The sequence below is a fragment of the Xenopus tropicalis genome, chromosome 7, assembly GCF_000004195.4.
Source record: "Xenopus tropicalis strain Nigerian chromosome 7, UCB_Xtro_10.0, whole genome shotgun sequence".
Classification (NCBI taxonomy): Eukaryota; Metazoa; Chordata; class Amphibia; order Anura; family Pipidae; genus Xenopus; species Xenopus tropicalis.
The window spans coordinates 59,651,023-59,673,678 of record NC_030683.2 but is presented as its reverse complement, the minus strand read 5'-3'; the positions used below and the strand labels follow the sequence as shown (position 1 = coordinate 59,673,678).

The window sequence follows — 22,656 nt, the reverse complement described above, 5'->3', positions numbered from 1 at the left end:
CAAGCCAGCCCCCCCTCCGCTCCCTGCTCCTGCCACAAAGCCTCCGCCGCTCCCCGCTCCTGCCACAAACCCCCCCTCCCAAGCTCCACAAACCCCCCCCTGCCACAAACACTCCGCCGCTCGCAGCACCTGCCCCCCCGCTCCCCCCCACCTGCTACTGCTACAGCTAAGCTGCTCATGCATGCTCTCATCCTGTCACGACTGGACTACTGCAACCTGCTATTAACCGGCCTCCCTAACTCCCACCTTTCCCCCCTACAGTCTATATTAAATACTGCTGCCAGAATTCTCATCCAGGAGAGTTCAGGCCCTTCCCCTGCTAAAGTCCTTATCGTGGCTTCCTATTAAACAAAGAATTTCTTACAAACTTCTTCTCCTAACCTTCAAAGCCCTCCATTCCTCTGCTCCTCACTACATCTCTTCCCTTGTGTATCTGTACGTTCCTGGTCGACTCCTTCATTCCTCGCAGAGCAATCGCTTGGTTGCGCCCCCCACTACTACTGCGGTTTCCCGCCTTAAACCTTTCTGCCTTGCTGCCCCTTACATTTGGAATGCCCTCCCTGATTTCCTCCGGAGAGAATCCTCCCCCAGTCTTTTTAAAAATAGAGTTAAAGACTACCTTTTGGAGCACTCGCCCAGCAACTGATCTGGGAACTGGCACTTATATTGTAGTGTCACCCACTGTGACCTACAGCACTTATATTTGCCTATTTGTGTCTGTTAGTTACCCTCCCATATAGATTGTAAGCTCTACGGGGCAGGGACCTCCTTCCTCTTGTGTCCTCGACTCTTAACTTATTGCAGCTGTATTTATTGTTATACTTTGTATTTATCTATTATCTTAACATACATACACTGCTCAGCGTTTTTTTTTCCTGTTTGGCTTCTGATCTTCTGAACGGGTGAAGTATGGGGAGACTTAAGGGCACTATTGAGACAACTGAAGGTATGCCTGCAGCTTGAGATTATCTCTTTATTAGCCTTTCCTTCTCCTTTAAAAGAGTACGTATGTAAGTATGTATAACTTTATTTATATAGCATACCTCCCAACATTTGAAAAAAGATGTGGTGCAGCGTGGCAAATTTTTTTGACCATGCCCACTTTTGTGGCCACGCCCCAATTACCACACCCCATTAAAAAAAATACTCTTTATATAGATGAAATGGATCAGACGCAAATGTGCTATACCCTCATACTGAACCGACCTAAGGAAAACAATATAGCAACTCCTACATTAAAATACAAATATAGAGAGAAGGCAGTCAGTTATAAGTGAGTTATAACTATGTACCAGTTTTGCCCCCCATACAAAGTAGCCCCCCATACACAGTATCCCTCCATACACATTAGCCCCCCCACACACAGTAGCCCCCATACACAGTAGCCCCCACACACACAGTACCCCCCATACACAGTAGCCCCCCATACACAGTACCCCCCATACACAGTAGCCCCCCCAAACACAGTGCCCCCCACACACAGTGCCCCCCATACACAGTACCCCCATAGGGCTCCGCCTTCGTCTGCAGCTTCTCTCCTTATGCGGCTCCTTATGCGGCAGCGACAGGCCCTTTTGTAAGGTTGCGCCTGTGCGTAATGACGTCACACGTACCCAGGGGCGCAACCTTATAAAAGGGCCTGTCGCGCTGTATAAGGAGCCGCATAAGGAGAGAAGTCGCAGGAGAACTCGGAACGTCCGGCTCCAGCCAGCGTATCCCGCTGTGCTGGATAGTTCAATGAATGTCAAGCAATGCAGGACATTCATGGAACTATCCAGGACAGCGGGATGCGCCATAAAAATCGGGACTGTCCCGCGAAAAGCGGGACAGTTGGGGGGTATGATATAGCACTACAAGTGTACGCAGCACTGTTCAATCTTAGAATATACACAATTACACACAGGGAGGACAAGTGCCATAATAAATAAAACACATAAGTATAAATACAGAGAAATTAAGTGCCATGTGGTATGAGACACAGTAGGAAGGAGGTCTCTGCCCCATACAGCTTACAATCTAAGTAAGCTCTAAGTTACAATCTAAGTAAGGCTCTGTTGCTTTAGTGAAGGGCCCCCAGTAGCAACAAGGGTATCAGGCTATATTCTATTCCTGATCCACATCTGCTGTAAGGGATTCGGACCACTTAAAGGACAATGAAAGGTTAATATAAATTAAAAGTAAGTCTAAAGGCATTCTTTTTTTAGTACTTACTGCATATCTAAATTCCCAGATCCCTGCTTGCTTCTCTGAGATATGGTGCTGGCAGTCAACAGCAGTGTGAAGACTACAGTGACATCACTGAAATCTCTCTTCCCTTCCTGTAGGCTGCCAGCGGCAGCCATCCTATTCTCTGAGCATGTGTGTAACTTGATCCTGTCTCCTGTTCTGAGCTACACATACCCAGCAGCCAATCAGAAGCGGATCTGGCAGAGGGGAGGGGGGGAGGGAATGAAACACATGTGCAGTATGAAGCAAGGAGGGAAAGGAAGGAATACCTTTTTAGAGATGGCTGCCTGTTCCAGAAAATGTGAAGTAAGTGTGACTGAGTAAATATTTGATTAGGTGAGCCAAAAGTGTGGCGTTTTTACTAAACAATAGGAGGACTATTGGGCAGTATGCTTTTTAAATTTTGACTTGCATTCTCCTTTAAGGAGGATAACCCTGGAGAATTAATTGAACTACCCTTTCCTACTCCCCATGGTGGTGCTGGGCGGTTTGGCTATCTTTACCTTGCCCACACTCTGCTGAGTGGGGATAAAAAAGTGGACACTATACCTTTCTACTTGCTCTGTATTGTTCCTGCTGAATATTTGCTATACCTCTATCAAGTTGTGAGTATTATTAATCCTGCACTTGAATAATTTGTTTTGGACAAATTAAATGTTACTCCAGTTTTGCTGGAAGAGCTCCGGGCATCCTTATTATTTTTCATTTCATTCATATACTTACATCTAGCAGTGGGGAGCTGTAGTTCAACCACACAATTCCTAATACATTTCTTCCCCATAGCAAAGGCTTATCCTATGGAGGAGGAGTTCAATGTAGCCCATGCTCGATTACTAGCTGGACTTTGTCTATTTTATCCGAGGTATGGTTACATATATTTATATGAAAATGGCTTATTTAGTTTTTCTTTAAATGTTTTTTCTCTAAACCGTTGAGTAATAATCCCTGATTGCTTCTTGTACATTTTCTCTGTGGAAGTAATCCCTTATGACCTGGTTTTTTGTTGAACCCTGTTGTGTATCTGGTGTATATATATATTTATATTCGGGGTGAGGACCGAAACGTTGATCTAAATAAAATAAGTATCTTTTTTTGATTAAATTTTCCTGGTGTGCATCAGCATTTTTTACATATTTACATTGTTTATCTGATTTGCACCCAGGTTGTAATCCCTATAAGTGTGTGCCTCAGCCTTTTTCTATATATATATATATATATATATATATATATATATATACCAACCAATATATATATATAGGTTTGTATACGATTATCTTGTTTGATTACTTGTACATCCAAAAAATCTATAGAAGTATTGTGTATGATGGATCCATTTGAATGTCTCAACAGAAATCGAGACTCATCAGACCAGGCAACATTTTTCCAGTCCTCAACTGTCCAATTTTGGTGAGCTCGTGCAAATTGTAGCCTCTTTTTCCTATTTGTAGTGGAGATGAGTGGTACCCGGTGGGGTCTTCTGCTGTTGTAGCCCATCCGCCTCAAGGTTGTGCGTGTTGTGGCTTCACAGCTTTGCTGCATACCTCGGTTGTAACGAGTGGTTATTTCAGTCAAAGTTGCTCTTCTATCAGCTTGAATCAGTCGGCCCATTCTCCTCTGATCTCTAGCATCAAGGCATTTTCACCCACAGGACTGCCGCATACTGGATGTTTTTCCCTTTTCACACCATTCTTTGTAAACCCTAGAAATGGTTGTGCGTGAAAATCCCAGTAACTGAGCAGATTTGGAAATACTCAGACCGGCCCCTGGCACCAACAACCATGCCCATGCTCAAAATTGCTTAAATCACCTTTCTTTCCCATTCTGACATTCAGTTTGGAGTTCAGGAGATTGTCAAGGCCAGGACCACACCCCTTTATGCATTGAAGCAACTGCCATGTGATTGGTTGATTAGATAATTGAATTAATGAGAAATTGACCAGGTGTTCCTAATAATCCTTTTGGTGAGTGTAAAACCTTTGGGAAGAATGGATACATGCTAGGGAAATGTACGAATAAATATATGTGTGTAGTCGAATTGTTTGACTTCAAGCATTAAAATAAAGGATCTACATACATGCTAATTGACCATGACAGTTAATAGTTAGACAAAGTTACAAACAGATAAAAAGGAAGGATTTTTTTTTTCAGGAACACGTGGCAACCCTAATTCTTATTTGTGGCGCCTTGTTTTTACAACGCCAATTTAGCATATACCGTTATTGCCAGTAACCATCGTCTTCTACTGCACCTTTCTAACCATTAGCAATAAGTGTGTACGCACGTTACGCAAAGGTTTCATAACTTAAAATAGCTATATTACTAGAAACACAGTTCCATAACAACGCCTGTCTATTGCGCTTGCGCAACCTACCATACAGAGAACGGGCTGCGGAGCAAATTAAGCACCATCTTTCCTGGTGCGCATGTGCAGTGTTAAACGGCAGTTTCCGTAGAAGATGGCGAGCGAGGTTTCGGGTGTTGGCAAAGGAATTAGAAAACGAGTAACGACAGCTGGAAGCGGTACTTTATCCGACTTTAGAGATGGTACAAAAGTAAGCATATATCTGAAAAATCAGACGTAATAAGTGATTGATCGCATGCGATGCTTCCGATCGTTTTACTGTTGTAATACTTCCTGTGACGTAGTTCCGCAAAAATTAAATATTATAGTATTTCTTAAGAGCTAAAGGGTGTTTTTTTAATTCCCTTTATATTTGTAGCATATATTTATTGTCATTATGGAGTTTGAGGTTTTTTTTCTGGCAGTGTTTTAGAAATAACATTTTTACGTGCAATGTTTATCATAGGGTACCAACTTGATATTTATAGATTGTATATGTTATGGAGTAATCCTGACAGATTATTGTTCTACTTCTAAAATAAGTATTTCTTTTTAATATGCAAAGGGCATGAAAAACCTATAAAGGAATAGGTGGGTTCCTGCCTTCCTTAGTGGTTTTTACGCTACAAGTGGGGATTGTCTGTATGCCTGATCCCATGCAGTGATTACTGTTACAGAATTAAGTCTATTTCTAATGTAGTGCCACCTGAGAGCCTGGAGATCATGAACATCATTGGTTTTTGGCCTTGTCCCTTACCAGAGCTGTCAACCCCCCCCCCCCTCCGCCCTGTTTTTTTTTTTTTATGCAAGTTATGCCATTTTGGCTTCTCTCCCCTAGTCTCCCATCAACCAATTACATTCTCCCAAAATTTCACTATAGTTTGGACACGTGCAGTAAGCGTTTTGGTGACATCATAGTAAGCAATTTTGCATGCACAGGTATAATTTAATGGCTTCAAGAGTATGGAATATGCGCATGTGGCATCACTTCCAGGCATCGGCAAAAATCTTTGTGTGTTGCAGGATTCCCCATAAAATAAGCTTCAGGAGTTGACAGCTTCACTTCTTAGAGGCCAAGCCTCTCTGGGATGCTGTTTCTAACATTAAAGGAACAGTAACACCAAAAAATGAAAGTGTATAAAAGTAACTAAAATATAATGTGCTGCTGCCCTGCACTGGTAAAAGTTGTGTGTTTACTTCAGAAAGTCTACTATAATTTATATAAATAAGCTGCAATGTAGCCATGGAGGCAGCCATTCAAAGGAGAAAAGGCACAGGCACATAGCAGATAACAGATAAAACACTATTGTTTTCTACAGAACTTATCTGTTATCTGCTATGTAACCTGTGCCTTTTCTCCTTTTTTCCAGCTTGAATGGCTGCCCCCGTGGCTACACAGCAGCTTATTATATAAATTATAGTAGTGTTACTGTAGCAAACACACCAGTTTTACCAGTGCAGGGCAACAGTGCATTATATTTTTATTACTTTAAAGCTCTTTCATTTTTTTGGTGTTACTGTTCCTTTAAACAACTTTTCCAGTAGTTTGTTGCCCCTGTCCAACTTTTTTGAAACATGTTCCTGGCAAATTAAAAATTAGATTTTTTAGAAAACAATAACATTTCTCAGTTTCAACATTTGATATGTTGTCTCGGTACTATATAATAGGATTTAATTGATTTGAAAATTCTTGCATTAACATTTTATTTATATTTTAGTGTCCCAACTTTTTTAGAAATTAGGGTTGTACTTGCTGTACATTTCTATAAAAATCCTAACCCCTGCTTCATACGAACTTAACTATGTTTCTTTAATAATTAAAACCTTTTATACATCTACCCATCTACCTTTATTCAGACTCACATTTCCTTTCCTTTTTTGTAATCATTCTCTTTTGAGGTGCATATGCAGTTCATTGCTTCCACCCTCCATCTTCAGATGTGGCCTTAATTTATAGACCTCTCTTCACCACATTCTCGGCTACCTTCCTCTACGGCTTTGGGTCCTTACTCTCTCTGCTAGTGGGTAATCACCAGTCACTATATGATACTGCTTGTGTCCTCTGTTGCATCTGCCTGATTCTAGTCATTCAGGGTGAATTTTGACCTTTTAAAGGAGAAGGAAAGTCTAAGTCACTTGGGGGTACCAAAATGTTAGGCACCCCCAAGTGACTTAAATCGCTTACCTTTTACCCCGGGCTGGTGCCCCTGTTAGGAGAGCCTGGGGTTGCTGCGAGCGCTTCCTTCTTCCTGTTTTGCAACGCTTGCACATGTGCAGCTTTTCACTCTACTGCGCATGCGCCAGCCCAGGGATTTCGCCTGCAGAAGAAAGAGGAGGAAGGAATCGCTCGCTCAAGGTACCACGGGCTGGTGCTCTTTTCTCATAACAGGGTCACCAGCCCGGGGTAAAAGGTAAGCGATTTAAGTCACTTGGGGGTGCCTACATTTTGGTACCCCCAAGTGACTTAGCCTTTCCTTCTCCTTTAATTCTCAAATGTGTTTTGTGTGGAAGGCAACTTGCAGGGGATGGGCAATATCTGTAATGGTTTAATAAGATTAAAAATGTAATTTTATCAATTTATTCCCTTTACAGTGAAATATAAAAGCATTGAGGACTATTTTAACTGCAATTTAACATGTAATGTAGTAAATAGTAGTTTTTAAAAGCTTTGTTCTGGTACTAAGTCAGAAGAGACATATGCTTGTTTTGGGAGGGGGAGATTTATAAACATCAAGTTTGATTTTTTTTTTTTCCACAAAGTTTTTTTGCAAAAAAAAGTGTAAAAAACCTGAAAACTTGAATGTAAAAATTCACCATATAAAAGCTTGGAAGTTTCTATAGATGTCAAATGGGAGTTGTGCTAGTCAAAGTCAAGCCATATTTTCAACTGAAGATATTTGAGTTTTGAAGTTTTTGTTTTTTTTCAATCTTTCAACCTTTTTACTGCCAACGACGTATGGGATACGTTGTGGCAGTAAAAGGCTTTATCTGCCAACAACGTATCTCATACGCCGTATGAGATACATTTTTTTTTTTCATTTTGCACACTTTTATATACACACTTACACACTGTCACACAACTTTTACATAGGTACATACACACTTATTTTTTTTTTTCATTTTACCACTTTTTTAGTTTCATTTCCCTAAAAAATTTTTTATTTTGACAGCGTGACTATTGGATCAGATATTCTGACCACTAATTACCCTGTTGTGTGACTTATTTTGTTGTTTCATCGATTTGCACAATTTTTATGGTTTTATTGCATTTTTATCCCTGTATTAGTATTCCTAATCTGTTTTTAGCATAGCTTTGCTGTGTGTAACTTTGGTGTACAAAAATAACTTTACCTATTTTGAATTCATCAGAATGTGTACTTTCCAAAACGATATGTTTTTTTGGGGTTCTCTGTATAGTTTGGTCTTATGGCACATAATACGCTGACAGGGGGCTCTGTATGCAAAGCTGAGCTGGCAGGCGAGAAATCCTCATGCGCTATTTTCATTTTGGGTTTAGTACATACCACAGACTATGCATCAGGGCTGTGGAGTCGGTAGAGACTCCCAAAATGGGAACTTTCCATATGCTTCCCAAAATACACAAAGAAAGGTAACCCTGGACGGCCTATAGTATCTGGGATTGGCACTCTGACGGAGGGCATATCAGGCTGGGTCGAGCAGATCTTGAAACCTGTTGTAAGGGGTACACCAAGCTATTTACAGGGCACGACTGATCTGCTTAACAAACTTGCAGGTATAGGCACCTTGTTGGCAACAATGGATGTGGAATCACTCTATACAAACATTCCACATACAGATGGTATAGCCGCCTGCAAAGAATTTCTGGTAAAGGAGGGCCTACCATCTCATGCAGTTACACAACTAATTGAGTTCACCTTGACACACAATCACTTCCTATTCGGGCAGGAAATATATCTACAGAAGATGGGAACCAGTATGGGTACAAGCTTTGCACCCCAATATGCCAATCTTTTCATGGCAAAACTAGAAGAGGCCTTTCTCTCTACCTGTAACACCAAGCCTCTGACGTACCTCCGCTATATAGATGACATATTCATAATCTGGACCGGTACTGAACAAGAACTCATTCAATTTCACAAACAATTTCATGACTTTCACCCAACGATCAATTTAAAGCTGGACTACTCCCATACTCACATTCACTTTTTAGATACAACCATTCTTATCAGGGAGAATAGTTTACAAACCACCATTTATCGAAAGCCAACGGATAAACCATCTTATCTAATGCATGATAGCTTTCACCCTGACCACACCAAACACTCCATCATCTACAGCCAGGCTCTACGATATAATCGGGTATGTTCTGACACTACTGAAAGGGACCACCACCTAAACACACTTAAAGCAGACTTCATTAACAGGGGCTACAACCCAAGGATTGTGGATCAAAACATCTATACAGCCACCAGAATTCCCAGAAGTCAACTTCTGCAATATAAACAAAAAACAGAAACAAATAGAGTTCCTCTAGTAGTCACATACAATCCCCAACTAAAGACCCTCAGAAAAATAGCTAAAGATCTACAGTGCACACTCCATAAGGATGAGAGGCTCCAAAACATATTCCCAGACCCTACCACTTCTGGCATTCAGGCAGCCCGCAAACCTAAAAAAACTAATAACAAGAAGTGCCTTAATACAACCCAACAAAAATGGAACCTATCCCTGTGGCAAAAAACAATGCAAAACCTGCCCACACGTCTGTAATTCAGACAAAATACAGATTCCGGACACATTATGCAGGGGTCTGCAACCTTTAAGACATAAAGAGCCACTTGGAGCCGTTTTCGAAAAGAAAAAAAAACTTGGAGCCGCAAAAAAAAAAATGTGCCAGAGTCCAGGCCCCCCTATAATGTGCCAGAGTCCAGGCCCCCCTATAATGTGCCAGAGTCCAGGCCCCCCTATAATGTGCCAGAGTCCAGGCCCCCCTATAATGTGCCAGAGTCCAGGCCCCCCTATAATGTGCCAGAGTCCAGGCCCCCCTATAATGTGCCAGAGTCCAGGCCCCCCTATAATGTGCCAGAGTCCAGGCCCCCCTATAATGTGCCAGAGTCCAGGCCCCCCTATAATGTGCCAGAGTCCAGCCCCAGTATAATGTGCCAGAGTCCAGGCTCTGTGACTTACCTCCTGAGAGCGAATCACGCGCCTTTCTTCAGCCCGGTCCTCCTGCAGTCTGGCTTCAGCCCGGTCCTCCTCTTCAGCGCAGCGGCAGTCTGGCGGCGCGATGACGTCATCGCGGTCCGGCGGCCTCTCTGATAGGCTGCCGGCCAGCGGCAGCACACACATCATCCTCCACGGAGAGCAGCGCCTGAAAAGCCACTGAAAGACTAGTAGTCACTAGTCTTTCACTGGCTTTTCAGGTGCGCTGCTCGCCGCGGAAGATGATAGTCACCAGCCTGACCGGAGCCGCACCTAAGGCCAAAACGAGCCGCGGGTTGCCGACCTCTGCATTAGAGGAATACAGCATCCATGGCCAATACAACTGTTCTTCCTCCAACGTGGTGTATTTAATACAGTGCACTAGATGCCCAACAGGAGGGCTGTATATAGGAGAGACTGGCCTAAGCCTGAGAAAGAGTAATACACACCACCGCTTTACCATAACAAATTAAAAACTGGACACACCAGTAGGAAACCATTTTAACAGCCCTCACCACTCCATAAACGATTTAAGAATCTTGGTCCTTAAGGGAAACTTTAAAACAGAGAATGAAAGGAAGGTTTGGGAGTATAAATTAATGAAAACTTTCAACTCTCTGGAGAAGGGACTGAACCTGGGCCTTGGATTTATGGCAAATTATATAGATTAAGAACTGCCTGCACCCAGCCAGAAATACCAACATGTGACACTGGGCCAGTTAATCACATGGAATTCCATTCACTTCAGTAAGTTTATATGACTTTGTTAACACCTTCCACACAGATATTCTTTTTTTCTGGTTATTTGATCTATGAGCTGAATGTTGTATATATATCAGAGAGCACCACAGCTTCATTGTAATCAGCTTGAAAAAGGAACTAAAATGTTCTGAAAGCTTGCTATGGTTATCTTAGTTAGCCAATAAAGGTATCACCTTTATACCACTTTTGTTGTTTTTTATTGCAAAAGGGTTACCCTGTAAACATAGATACATTCTCCGACTCCTCAGTTTGTGATACTTCCGACTCCACGACTCCGACTCCTCTGTTTTTAATATGCTAATGTATTTTATACATCCAGGAAGGGGCAGGGGGGAAGGGGCACTTAAAACACAACTGAACTGATAATAAACTGATAGACAATTTTATCTATACTCCCACTCCTAATGATTTCCCTAGAATCCCATAGTCATGTTTAAAGTTTAAGCTAACATTACAGCTGAATTACAGCAGTTTTTTAAATGTTTTAAAGCTTCAGTCTTAAAGGAACAGTAACACAAAAAAATAAAAGAGCTTTAAAGTAATAAAAATATAATGCACTGTTGCCCTGCACTGGTAAAACTGGTGTGTTTGCTACAGTAAAACTACTATAATTTATATAAATACCCTGCTGTGTAGCCCCGGGGAAGCCATTCCTGCACTGGTACAGCTGGGGTGTTTGCTACAGAAACCCTACTATAGTTTATAGAAATACCCCGCTGTGTAGCCCCGGGGGCAGCCATTCCTGCACTGGTACAGCTGGGGTGTTTGCTATAGAAACCCTACTATAGTTTATATAAATATCCCGCTGTGTAGCCCCGGGGGCAGCCATTCCTGCACTGGTACAGCTGGGGTGTTTGCTACAGAAACCCTACTATAGTTTATATAAATACCCCCGCTGTGTAGCCCCGGGGGCAGCCATTCCAGACATAGCAGACAACAAACAAGTTCTGTAGAATACAATAGTGTTTTATCTGTTATCTGCTATGTGCCTGTGCCTTTTCTCCTTTGAATGGCTGCCCCCATACTACACAGCAGCTTATTTATATAAATTATACTAGATTTTCTGAAGTAAACACACAACTTTTACCAGTGCAGGGCAGCAGTACATTATATTTTAGTTACTTTTATACACTTTCATTTTTTGGTGTTACTGTTCCTTTAAACTATTGACTAACCATTCCCTTCACGTATACAAGTATTTCTAGTCCTGCAAATTTTTTTTACTTAATCAGTTATCAGTGAGAGTTAAGCTGGCCATACACGTGGCGATCTCACGATGTTTCGTACGACCGTCGGTCGCACGAAACATCGTCAGATCCGCCACACACCATTCAGGGCTGAATCGGCAGGTAAGGAGGTAGAAACAATAGGATTTCTACCTCCTTCTGCCGATTCAGCTCTGAAGGGAGAATTTTGGTCAGGCGCCTTCTATGGCGCCCGATCAAAATTTTCTAACTTGGCCGATCGGCGAGCCGACCGATTTCAGCAGCTTCCTGCGATATCGGTCGGCTCGCTGACATGCCATACACGCACCGATTATCGTACGAAACGAGGTTTCGTACGATAATATCGGTGCGTGTATGGCCACCTTTAGGCTAGGTACACAATGGGCATTGTGTTCCCTGTAACAGAGGAACACGACGAAGTGGAGCTGCCGCACCTTAACTGTGCGTTACGTCCTATTTAGTGAAGCATACAGTCAATGAAAAGCATGCTTCATGGTCACTCAACGTGTTCGTTTATGCACTGCGTGCATTGGGCTTTATTCTTATAGCAGAGAAGTAATTAATTATGACTGTTTGTGAATTGGGACATTTAAACTTGCTTTATTTTTTTTTTTTTATTCCCATTTAAATTTAGTAGGAGTTGGAGTTGGTTCATTTTTTGCCGACTCCGACTCCAGGTACCTAAAATTGCCTCCGACTCCTCAACTCCGACTCCACAGCCCTGATAAATACTCAATACTACATAAGAGAAAACAAGGAATTTGTTTTGGGGTTAGTTTGAGATGATCATATAACTCCATATATGCTTTATATATGTATCACTAATTCACAGGAGTCTTTATTTTGGTTGTATGAATTGTACATATTTACCTTTTTACAGTTGATCTGTTTGATTTTGATATCGATATACATAACTGCACATGTGATTATCATGTTGGTTACCACAGTAACGTTTAATCAACAGAGCATTGTGAAATCAGCGCCTGTGTTGATGTGAATCATGGGGGGCAGATGTTGGGTGGCTGTGGGCTGGGTGATAGAACCAATGCCAAATTCTGTTAATACAGAATTGGGAGGGGTGTGCTGAGAAGAAATAGTGTCTGGACAAACGCACCTTGCTCCCTTTCTTTGATATTACTATAAGGGGCACATTTACTAAAATTCTTTTTTTTTCCTGGCCTTGAAAGTCATATAAACTCGAGATGGTATAAATTCGAATTAAACTCGATCATTCCTATATTTATAAAATGTCATGATACTGCTTGAATCGTTCGAACAGAAATTTTGAGTTTACATTCAAAAATCTCAAATTGTTAAAACTGGAAAAATTTTAGTTATAACAGACATTCGTTTCCACAATCCACTTCGTTAACAAATTATAGGAGTTATTTTCCAAAAACTTAAATTTTTCTGGGAATAATAATATAAAAAATTGAGTTCTGGTGAAAACCCACTTGTAAATCTTGAAATTATCTAGAAGTAAGAAAAAATCTGACTCTATCTCATAATTGCTTAGTAAGTGTGCCCCTTAGTGTTAGTTGTGACTGAACGTGAATCAAGATCTCAGCCCTGCGTTAATATTATAAATGAATATTATGTTAAGAGTGGAAGTAGGCTTCAACTTTTGAATTCTAGAATTAACTCCAACTCTACCACAGTTAATATATGTTTCCCTCTGTTAATCTTGCAATTGAATAAGTGTACACACATCTTTCAATGCAGAGAGCTCTGACTGTAAAAACTTTGATTCATGCTTATTGTCTAAAGGGACCTTATCAGTGTTGAAAAAAAGTTTCTTAAAGGATGTCAGCCCAGAATATTTTTGTTTTGCCTAATAAAAGAAAACATAATTCTAAGCAACTTTGCAATATAAATTCATTACAAATTTGCAGTGGTTTTTGAGTTATTTGTATAAATAACTGCTATTAAAAGCAGTGCGTGTGTCTGTCCTTTTCTGTTTTCTGCTCTGGTGGATCTAACATTTGAAACAATGTAGCACAAGCCAGCAGACTGACAGACCTGTCTTGCTGAAGGACACTGACCTTTGCAACATTTCAAAAGAGAAAAACAGGAGTTTAGCAAATGCTGCAATTACATTTACAAATAACTTTTAAAGCACTGAAAATTTTAAATAAAAAAATGTTGCTTAGAATTATGTTTTCTTTTATTAGGCAAACAATTATTTTTGGGGTTGACATGTCCTTTAAGTAATTTTCTTACAAACCGATTCAGTGACAGTATCGAATAAGTCAAAATCTTTTCTTGGGCAAAAAGTCCCTGTTCAAGAAAACTTATCTCTTCTGGGGTTAATTCTCTAGCACATAAGTATTAGTATGAGGAAGCCTGTAGACTGCTAGTTCCAACCTTTTAGGTGTAATAGAAGAGCCCAACTCCTGTTTTCACTGAAACCCTTTTGGGGCCCTCAGCTTTCTGCTGTGGAGAAGACAGATTCTATATGCGGCCAAGATTAATACTGGAAGCGCAGTACAAAGGGACAAGTCAGAGGCAATATCAGTCAGGCAAAAGGTCAAGGGCAGGCAGTGAAGAGTCAACCGGGCAAGGTGTCAAAACCAATAAAGCAATCAATAGCAAGGATTAAGAAGTGTCTGGAAACTGAGAGCCATCTTGGTCAAGTAAAACAATGCAGTGCTATTTAACTTTGTGCCAAAGTGATGTCAGCGCGTCGCTGATGTCAAGACATAGCACCAAACACTACTGCTCTGGTGGCTGTCTGGACATGTGCCAATGTACGACAGGAAATCCAAATCTGGGACCAGTGGGACTGAAGGTAAGAGCACATGCCGGTCTGCCAGCACTCTTAAGAAAGTAGGCCTTTCCACCGGCGATACCCTTTGTTGCTGGTGGAAAGGCATTTTGGAGAAATTTGTCATGGTTGCAGGGATTTATTGCTGGCAACTGAAAAATTGAAACATTTTGTTACGCAGGCAGGCTTAAAATTTTTTACAGCAAATGCTGAAATATCGCTTAAAATGGATAGCGTTCAAAATAAATGCAATTCTTGCTTGCAAAATACTGGCTTTCTTGTCACATAATAGGAATGTAAACTGACTTCAGGCCACTATAAAATGTCCACAAAAAATTTACTTGACCATGCAAAGAAAAGAGTTTTAAAATGATCTACCCAAAACATAAAAAACAATGTCTATGAAGATTTCAATTCATTCATGATATACAGAATCTAGTAGAATTAAAGGAGAAGGAAAGGCTAGTAAAGAGTTAATCTCAAAATGCAGGCATACCTTCAGTTGTCTCAATAGTGCCCTTAAGTCTCCCCATATTTCTCCCGTTCAGAGGATCAGAAGCCAAACAGTAAGGAAAAACGCTGAGCTGGGTAGAGAAGATTCCCATAATGCATCGCTCATCCCCAGACTCGGAGACTTAGAATTGTAGGCGGCGCATGCGCAGAAACAGGAGGCTCCCCTAGCGTCTGCAGCGGCAGCATGAGACACAGGTGCTGGGAGGGGGGAGAGTCAAGGGGGACAAGCGGCGGTGCTGGTAGGGGGGAGAGGCAAGGGGGACACGAGCGGCGGTGCTGGTAGGGGGAGAGGCAAGGGGGACAAGTGGCGGTGCTGGTAGGGGGGAGAGGCAAGGGGGACATGAGCCGCGGTGCTGGTAGGGGGGAGAGGCAAGGGGGACAAGCAGCGGTGCAGGTAGGGGGGAGAGGCAAGGGGGACCCGAGCCGCGGTGCTGGTAGGGGGGAGAGGCAAGGGGGACACGAGCGGCGGTGCTGGTAGGGGGGAGAGGCAAGGGGGATGCAGCTCCAGACAGTTGCTGAGGAGAGAGAGGCACAGTGAACGTAGAAGCCATGTTAAAGATGGTGGCGCCGTTCACTGAATCAAGTATGTAGAATGTAGCAGTGTATCTCTGTAAATCTTTCATTAGGCAAGCTAGAAATATAGCATTTTTACACAGCAATAGTAGTACTATTTAATAGAGTGGTTAATAGATTTTGACTTTCCTTCTCCTTTAAGTCTAAAGCAAAAGTTTTTTAAAAACATTTCACCACTCATCCAAATTGCTTCTTTTGGTAGGGAATTACCCAAAATTTAAACCTTTTGGGGTAATAAAGTCACACATATCCAATCATAATGGTTCCATAGCTAGGTATTAGCTGAAACTTACAGATATGTGAAATTGTGACCCGGTGTCATAGTAACATAGTAAGTTGTGTTGAAAAAAGACATACATCCATCACGTTCAACCATAATGCCTATATATAACCTGCCTAACTACAGAGGAAGGCAAAAAAAACCTCATCTGAAGCCTCTCTAATTTGCCGCAGAGGGGAAAAAATTCCTTCCTGACTCCAAGATGGCAATCGGACCAGTCCCTGGATCTAAGAGCTATCTCTCATAACCCTGTATTCCCTCACTTGTACTGAGAGCTATCTCCCATAACCCTGTATTCCCTCACTTGCTAAGAATCCATCCAGCCCTTCTTAAAGCTATATAATGTATCAGCCAGTACAACTGATTCGGGGAGGGAATTCCACAACTTCACAGCTCTCACAGTAAAAAATCCTTTCCGAATATTTAAATGGAACCTCCCTTCTTCTAAATGGAGTGGGTGCCCTCGTGTCCGTTGGAAGGACCTACTGGTAAATAAAACATTAGAAAGGTTATTATATGATCCCCTTATATATTTATACATAGTTATAATGTCACCTCTTAAGCGCCTCTTCTCCAGTGTAAACAGACCCAACTTGGCCAGTCTTTCTTCATAACGGAGACTTTCCATACCCTTTACCAGCTTAGTTGCCCTTCTCTGGACCCTCTCTAACTCAATAATGTCCCATTTGAGCACTGGAGACCAGAACTGGACAGCATATTCTAGATGGGGCCTTACCAGTGCTCTGTAAAGGGGAAGAATAACCCCCTCCCCCCGTGAATCTATACCCCTTTTAATACAGCTCAAAACCTTGTTTGCCCTTGCAGCTGCTGGCTGGCATTGCTTGCTACAGCCAAGTTTATCATCTACAAGGACTCCAAGGTCCTTCTCCATTATGGATTTGCCTAGTGCAGTCCCATTAAGGGTATACGGGGCTTGCATATTTTTACATCCCAGGTGCATGACCTTACATTTATCCACATTAAATCTCATCTGCCACTTAGCTGCCCAGATTGCCAGTTGGTCAAGATCCTGCTGCAGGGATGTCACATCCTGGATAGAATTGACTGGTCTGCAGAGTTTTGTGTCATCTGCAAACACTGATACATTACTCATAATACCCTCCCCCAAGTCATTTATGAACAAGTTAAACAAAAGTGGACCCAGTACAGAACCCTGAGGGACCCCACTGCGAACCTTATTCCAAGTAGAGAATGTACCATTAACAACCACCCTCTGTACCCGATCCTGTAGCCAGTTTTCAATCCATGTGCAAACGACTTCACTAAGACCAATAGACCTTAGTTTAGAAAGCAGTCGTTTGTGGGGAACGGTATCAAATGCTTTGGCAAAATCCAAATAGATTATATCTACTGCATCCCCACTGTCCAGCTTCTTACTTACCTCATCATAAAAAGCAATTAAATTGGTCTGACATGACCTGTCCTTCAGGGCCGGAACTAGGGGTAGGCAGAAGAGGCAGCTGCCTAGGGCGCAACGATTGAGGGGCGCCAGGCAGGAGCCTCTCCTGCCTACCCCTAGTGCTACTTTGTCATTGCCTCCGTCGCTTAACATTAGCGGTGGAGGCAATGACCGATCGAATCGCACAGCCCCCCTGCCCCTCCTCCTGTGCTTTGGCGCGCATGTTCGGGGAGGTGGGCGGAGTTGGCCGACCGGGTTGCCTAGGGCGCCCGGTCGGCTTGGCCCGCCCCTGCTGTCCTTCATAAAGCCATGCTGATTACTGCTCATAATGGCATTCTCCAGTACATAATTTTGTATGTGATCCCTTAACAAGCTTTCAAATAACTTGCCCACCACGGATGTCAAACTTACAGGCCTATAATTGCCAGGCTGAGAAAAGAGAGTCTGAGAATATCAGAAACAAGGGCCACTGTAATTCTGCCCCTAGCTCTCTCAGTACCCGAGGGTGTATTCCATCTGGCCCAGGTGCCTTGTTTACATTTATCGTGTGTAACCCTTTAAGCACCATATCCTGTGCCAACCACTGTGTAGTTGGAGCTGAGGCAACAGTGCAGCTCTTAGGTGGGACTTGGCCCACTGGCTCCTCTACTGTATACACAGAAGAAAAGAACTGGTTAAGCACATCTGCCTTTTCTGTATCCGCTGTAACCATATTGTTACTATAACTCAATGGGGCCACACCCTCAACCTGCATCTTTTTACTATTAATATACTTAAAAAACTTTTTGGGGTTAGTCTTGGCTTCGGCCGCGATGCGCTCCTCATTTTCTATCTTTGCCTTCCGGATTGCTGTTTTACAACACTTGTTACAGTGTTTATATTCATTAAACGCAGCTACTGTCCCCTCTGACTTATATTTCTTAAAAGCTTTCCTTTTTCTCCCTATTAACTTCTTTACCTCAGAGTTAAGCCACATAGGGTGATTCTTAACACTTCTACTTTTTCTTATTAATGGAATAAATTGAGAACAGTAATGATTTAATATCATTTTAAATGACAACCATTTCTGCTCTGTATTTTTATCAGAAAACATAATGCCCCAATCTATGCCCTGAAGCGCTGCCCTTAAAGGAACAGTAACTCCAAAAAATGAAAGTGTATAAAAGTAATAACAATATAATGTACTGTTGCCCTGCATTGCTACAACTGGTGTGTTTGCCTCAGAAAGACTACTATAGTTAATATAAGTTAGCTGCTGTGTAGCCATGGGGGCAGCCATTCAAAGGAGAAAAGGCACAGGTTACTTAGCAGATAACAGATAAATCCCCATTATATGGGGCTTATCTACTAGTTATCTGCCATGTAACCTGTGCCTTTTCTCCTTTTTTCCAGCTTGAATGGCTGCCCCCATGGCTACACAGCAGCTTATTTATATTGTAGCTTTTCTGTAGCAAAAACACCAGTTTCTTTGCAGAGCAACAGCACATTATATTTTAATTACTTTAAAACACTTTAATTTTTTGATGTTACTGTTCCTTTAAGGAGCTAAAATTTGCCTTCCTAAAATTCATTGTCTTTGTTGCCCCCGTGTAAATTTGTTTCCTGCACCAAACATCAAATGAAATAACATGGTCACTATTACCCAGGGGTTCAACCACTTGCACATTTGCTATACGTTCTGGGTCATTAGAGATCACTAGATCTAGTATAGCATGGTTCCTGGTTGGCTCCTCAACAACCTGTGACATAAAGTTGTCATGCAGCAAGTTTATAAACTTGTTCCCATTTACTGTCCTGGCAGTACTATGGCTCCAGTCAATTTCAGGATAATTAAAATCCCCCATTATTATCACTTGCCCCAAACTAGCAGCCTTTTCTATTTGCAACAGGAGCTGGGCCTCCTCCTCTTCGCTTACATTAGGGGGGTCTATAGCATACGCCTACAATTAGTTTGGAAGCTTCTTTACTATCTGTGAGAAGCTCAACCCATAAGGATTCAGCTCCCTCTGTTACCCCCATCACTTCCTCTTAATATTTGCTTTTAGTTCCTGCTTAACGAACAGACACACCCCTCCTCCTTTTCTATTGCCCCCGTCCCTCCGAAACAATGTATAACCCCCAATATTAACTGCCCAGTCATGAGACTCATTCAACCAAGTTTCAGCAACACCAATCACATCATATTTCCGCTCCAACGCCAGCATCTCCAGCTCTCCCATTTTACCAGTCAGACACCTTGCATTGGTAAACATACATTTAATACTGGTACCAGCGTGAGAATGACGTGTAAACAACTTATGGGCCTCCCTGCCATTCTCAGTATCCCGAAGCAAGTCTCCTCCCCCATTTTCCCTTACTATGCCCACTACCTCATCTATCCTGTCTACCACAGAATTTCCTGCTGCACCCCCCCCCCCCACTTCTAGTTTAAAATCTCCTCCAACCCTCTAGCCATCTTTTCCCCCAAAGCAGCTGCCCCATCATCATTGAGGTGCAGCCCATCCCTGGCAAAGAGCCTGTAGCCGATTGAGAAATCAGCCCAGTTCTCGAGAAACCCAAAGCCCTCCTCCCTGCACCAATTTCTCAGCCACGCATTAATTTCCCTAAGCTCCCGCTGCCTTCTTAACGTTGCTCGTGGCACAGGTAATATCTCTGAGAAAATTACCTTGGAAGTCCTCGCCCTCAACTTCTCGCCTAGCTTTTTAAAATCGTTTTTGAGGACTTCCCCCCCTCCTCTAACTTTGTCATTGGGACCTATGTGTACCAAGACTGCCGGGTCTTCCCCAGCCCATCCCAACAATTTGTCCACTCGTTCCACCACATGCCGAACCCTAGCACCAGGCAAGCAACACACAGTTCGGCATGTAGGGTCTTTGCGACAAATTACCCTATCCACCTTTCTAATAATTGAATCCCCTACAACTATAGCCTGTCTTCCCTTCCTAGCACTACTCCCCCCACCTGTATTAGAGGTGCCGGCTCCCAGGGTGCTCTGTGAGTCAGCCCGCTCCATACATGCCAGCTCAGAGCTGCCTTCCCCAGCATCTTCACCTAAAGCGGCAAATCTGTTGGTTTGTACAAGCAGTGAACCAGCCCCCCTACCCCTGCGTCCCCTACTTCCCCTCTTAACTGTCACAAATTTGTCTCCCTCATTAACCTCCACTGTCCCTTCTCCACCTCCCACTACACCGGCCCCTGCCAGTGGTTGCTCAGTGAGCCTCCTGTTCTCCCCCATGTTTGCAGCTGCCCTCAGTGCTGCCAGTTCCCCCCTTAGATTCTGCACCTCAGATTCCAAGAGGAAAACCCACCTGCATCTCTCACAAGTAAATGCTGCATGGAACTGCTGCTCCAGGACCACATACATGCGACACCAGCAATCATACTGCAACTCATATTGTGACTGGGTACTTAGTCTCCCGAGTGCAATCCCTTGTATAGTGCCTTTTTAGTTTCAAACGCCTTTTTGTTTTTAACGCTTGCTAAACACTTAATTTACATGCAACACTTTAGATTACATGCAACACTCACTTAGCAGCTCCCACACTCACTGTGCAGTTAGAAACTTATTGAGGTTCAAACCAAACAGCCAAATGTCAGTTGAGAATTTACAAGATTTACTCCACCCCCTTAATTAGTATGCTCAATCAGCCAGGTAGCACTTACAAGTCACACAGCAGTTAGTTAATTGCACTTACTTTCTCCTTTCACCCAGCACTCCCAGCATGCACAGTAAAACCCCAAACGCCTTTTTATTTTTAATGCTTGCTAAACACTTAATTTACATGCAACACTTTAGATTACATGCAATACTCGCTTAGCAGCTCCCACACTCGCTGTGCAGTCAGAAACTTATTGAGGTTCAAAAAAAACCTGGTGTCAATGATACCATGATTCTCATTGAGGCAGGTGACTGAGGTATTGCCAGACTGAAAAACTTCTGGGTTCTTTTGTTGTTGTTGGAGTAATTGCGATAATCATTTGAAAGAAATCTTGCCTAAATGAGGCAGTTATTTGACAGTGCCACCACATATATATAGTAAAGAACCTTGAGTACCACATCTGCGCCCTCTAGACAACTTTTGTGGAGTTAAGTGCCATTTGTCAAGAGTTTAATGTGTGCATCTACATGATTGGTACATCATGTAGTTTTTTGCCATTGTTGGATGGTAAAAGTGCTCCCACTTTTGCATAATTGGTAATTTTATGTTAGGGTCATGAACTGTTAAGAGTTTATAACAATTTGAGAGATGTTCCATACTTAGTTGCCTTAAGTTTTTTGTAGTCTCTATTATAGGAATGCATCCAATGTGTGATTTTAAAGGTAGATGTAGTGATTTGTGGGTTTGAGATTGTGTTTTTCCACAAGCCTTTCAAAGAGCTGCAGAGTATTTGCATTGTAAAGATCTTTGAGTTGCTTAAGCCCACCATTAATCCATCTTGAGATATGAATTTGGGGAATATGTTTGGATAAAGCCCTTAGCGGTAGTAGTGGAGAAGGAAATGTACCAAAATTGTGCTTTGGGGCATTCTTATACCATGTTAGTAGAATAAATCTGGTGGTAGGAAGCAGTTTGGTTGATGATGGTCTGTTCTGTTTGTCCAGCCATAAGTGGTGCGAAAGTTGGCCCAAATCTGCGTAGCTCGATTCATGATCAATCCAAGGTTTGTACGCCTTGTCGATTGTAAGCTCTTTCGGATAGGGCTCTCTTCACCTTTTGTATCGGTTATTGATTGCTTTATATGTTACTCTGTATGTCCAATGTATGAAACCCACTTATTGTACAGCGCTGCGCAATATGTTGCTATTTGAAATTTCAGTCTTGGTGGTTTGTCTTGCCATATGAAGATTTTGAGTATTCGTTGAAATGTTTCAATATATTGGGGTGATGGCGGAATTTGCAACGTTCTGAACAAATATAAGATCCAAGGAAGTATGTTCATCTTCACAGCTACTATAGGGTCCAGCCATGTCTTTATGCCATTTAATACAATCCTGAGCTATTGCACGTAGGAGAAGTTGATAATTTAAACGATAAGATAAGATAAGATAAAATCTGGGTCTTTTGGAAGCTTAAAGGAGACACATATAAAAGTTAAGAATGTACCACTGAATCATACTCTTCTAAATATAGAAGGATTATGCTTAAAGGAGAAAAATAGTCATTTTGGCATATTTATTCTGCAGAAACTATTACTATACCTGAGTAAACAGCTTTAAAAGCTTTCTCCGTTTTCTTAAGATAGCAGCTGCCATTTTTAGTAGCTTCCTTCCTTCAGTCTAGCCGTTATAGCTCAAATCACATATTCCTAAGGGAGGGGGGAGGGAGTTCCTAGCATTCTTGTGGGAGGTGGGAGCAGGAGAGGGGA

At 42.2% G+C, this 22,656-nt stretch overlaps 1 protein-coding gene across 2 annotated transcripts in view; it reads left to right on the top strand.

The window, feature by feature from the left end:
* Positions 1–4,465: 4,465 nt before the first annotated feature.
* aip (aryl hydrocarbon receptor interacting protein) overlaps positions 4,466–22,656 on the top strand; it is a 72,557-nt gene continuing 54,366 nt past the window's right edge. The window contains exon 1 of one of the 2 annotated variants that reach the window (XM_012965878.3): positions 4,466–4,778. In XM_012965878.3, coding sequence (XP_012821332.2) covers positions 4,683–4,778 — 96 coding nt within the window. In that variant the 5' untranslated portion in view covers positions 4,466–4,682. 2 annotated transcript variants of the gene reach the window in all.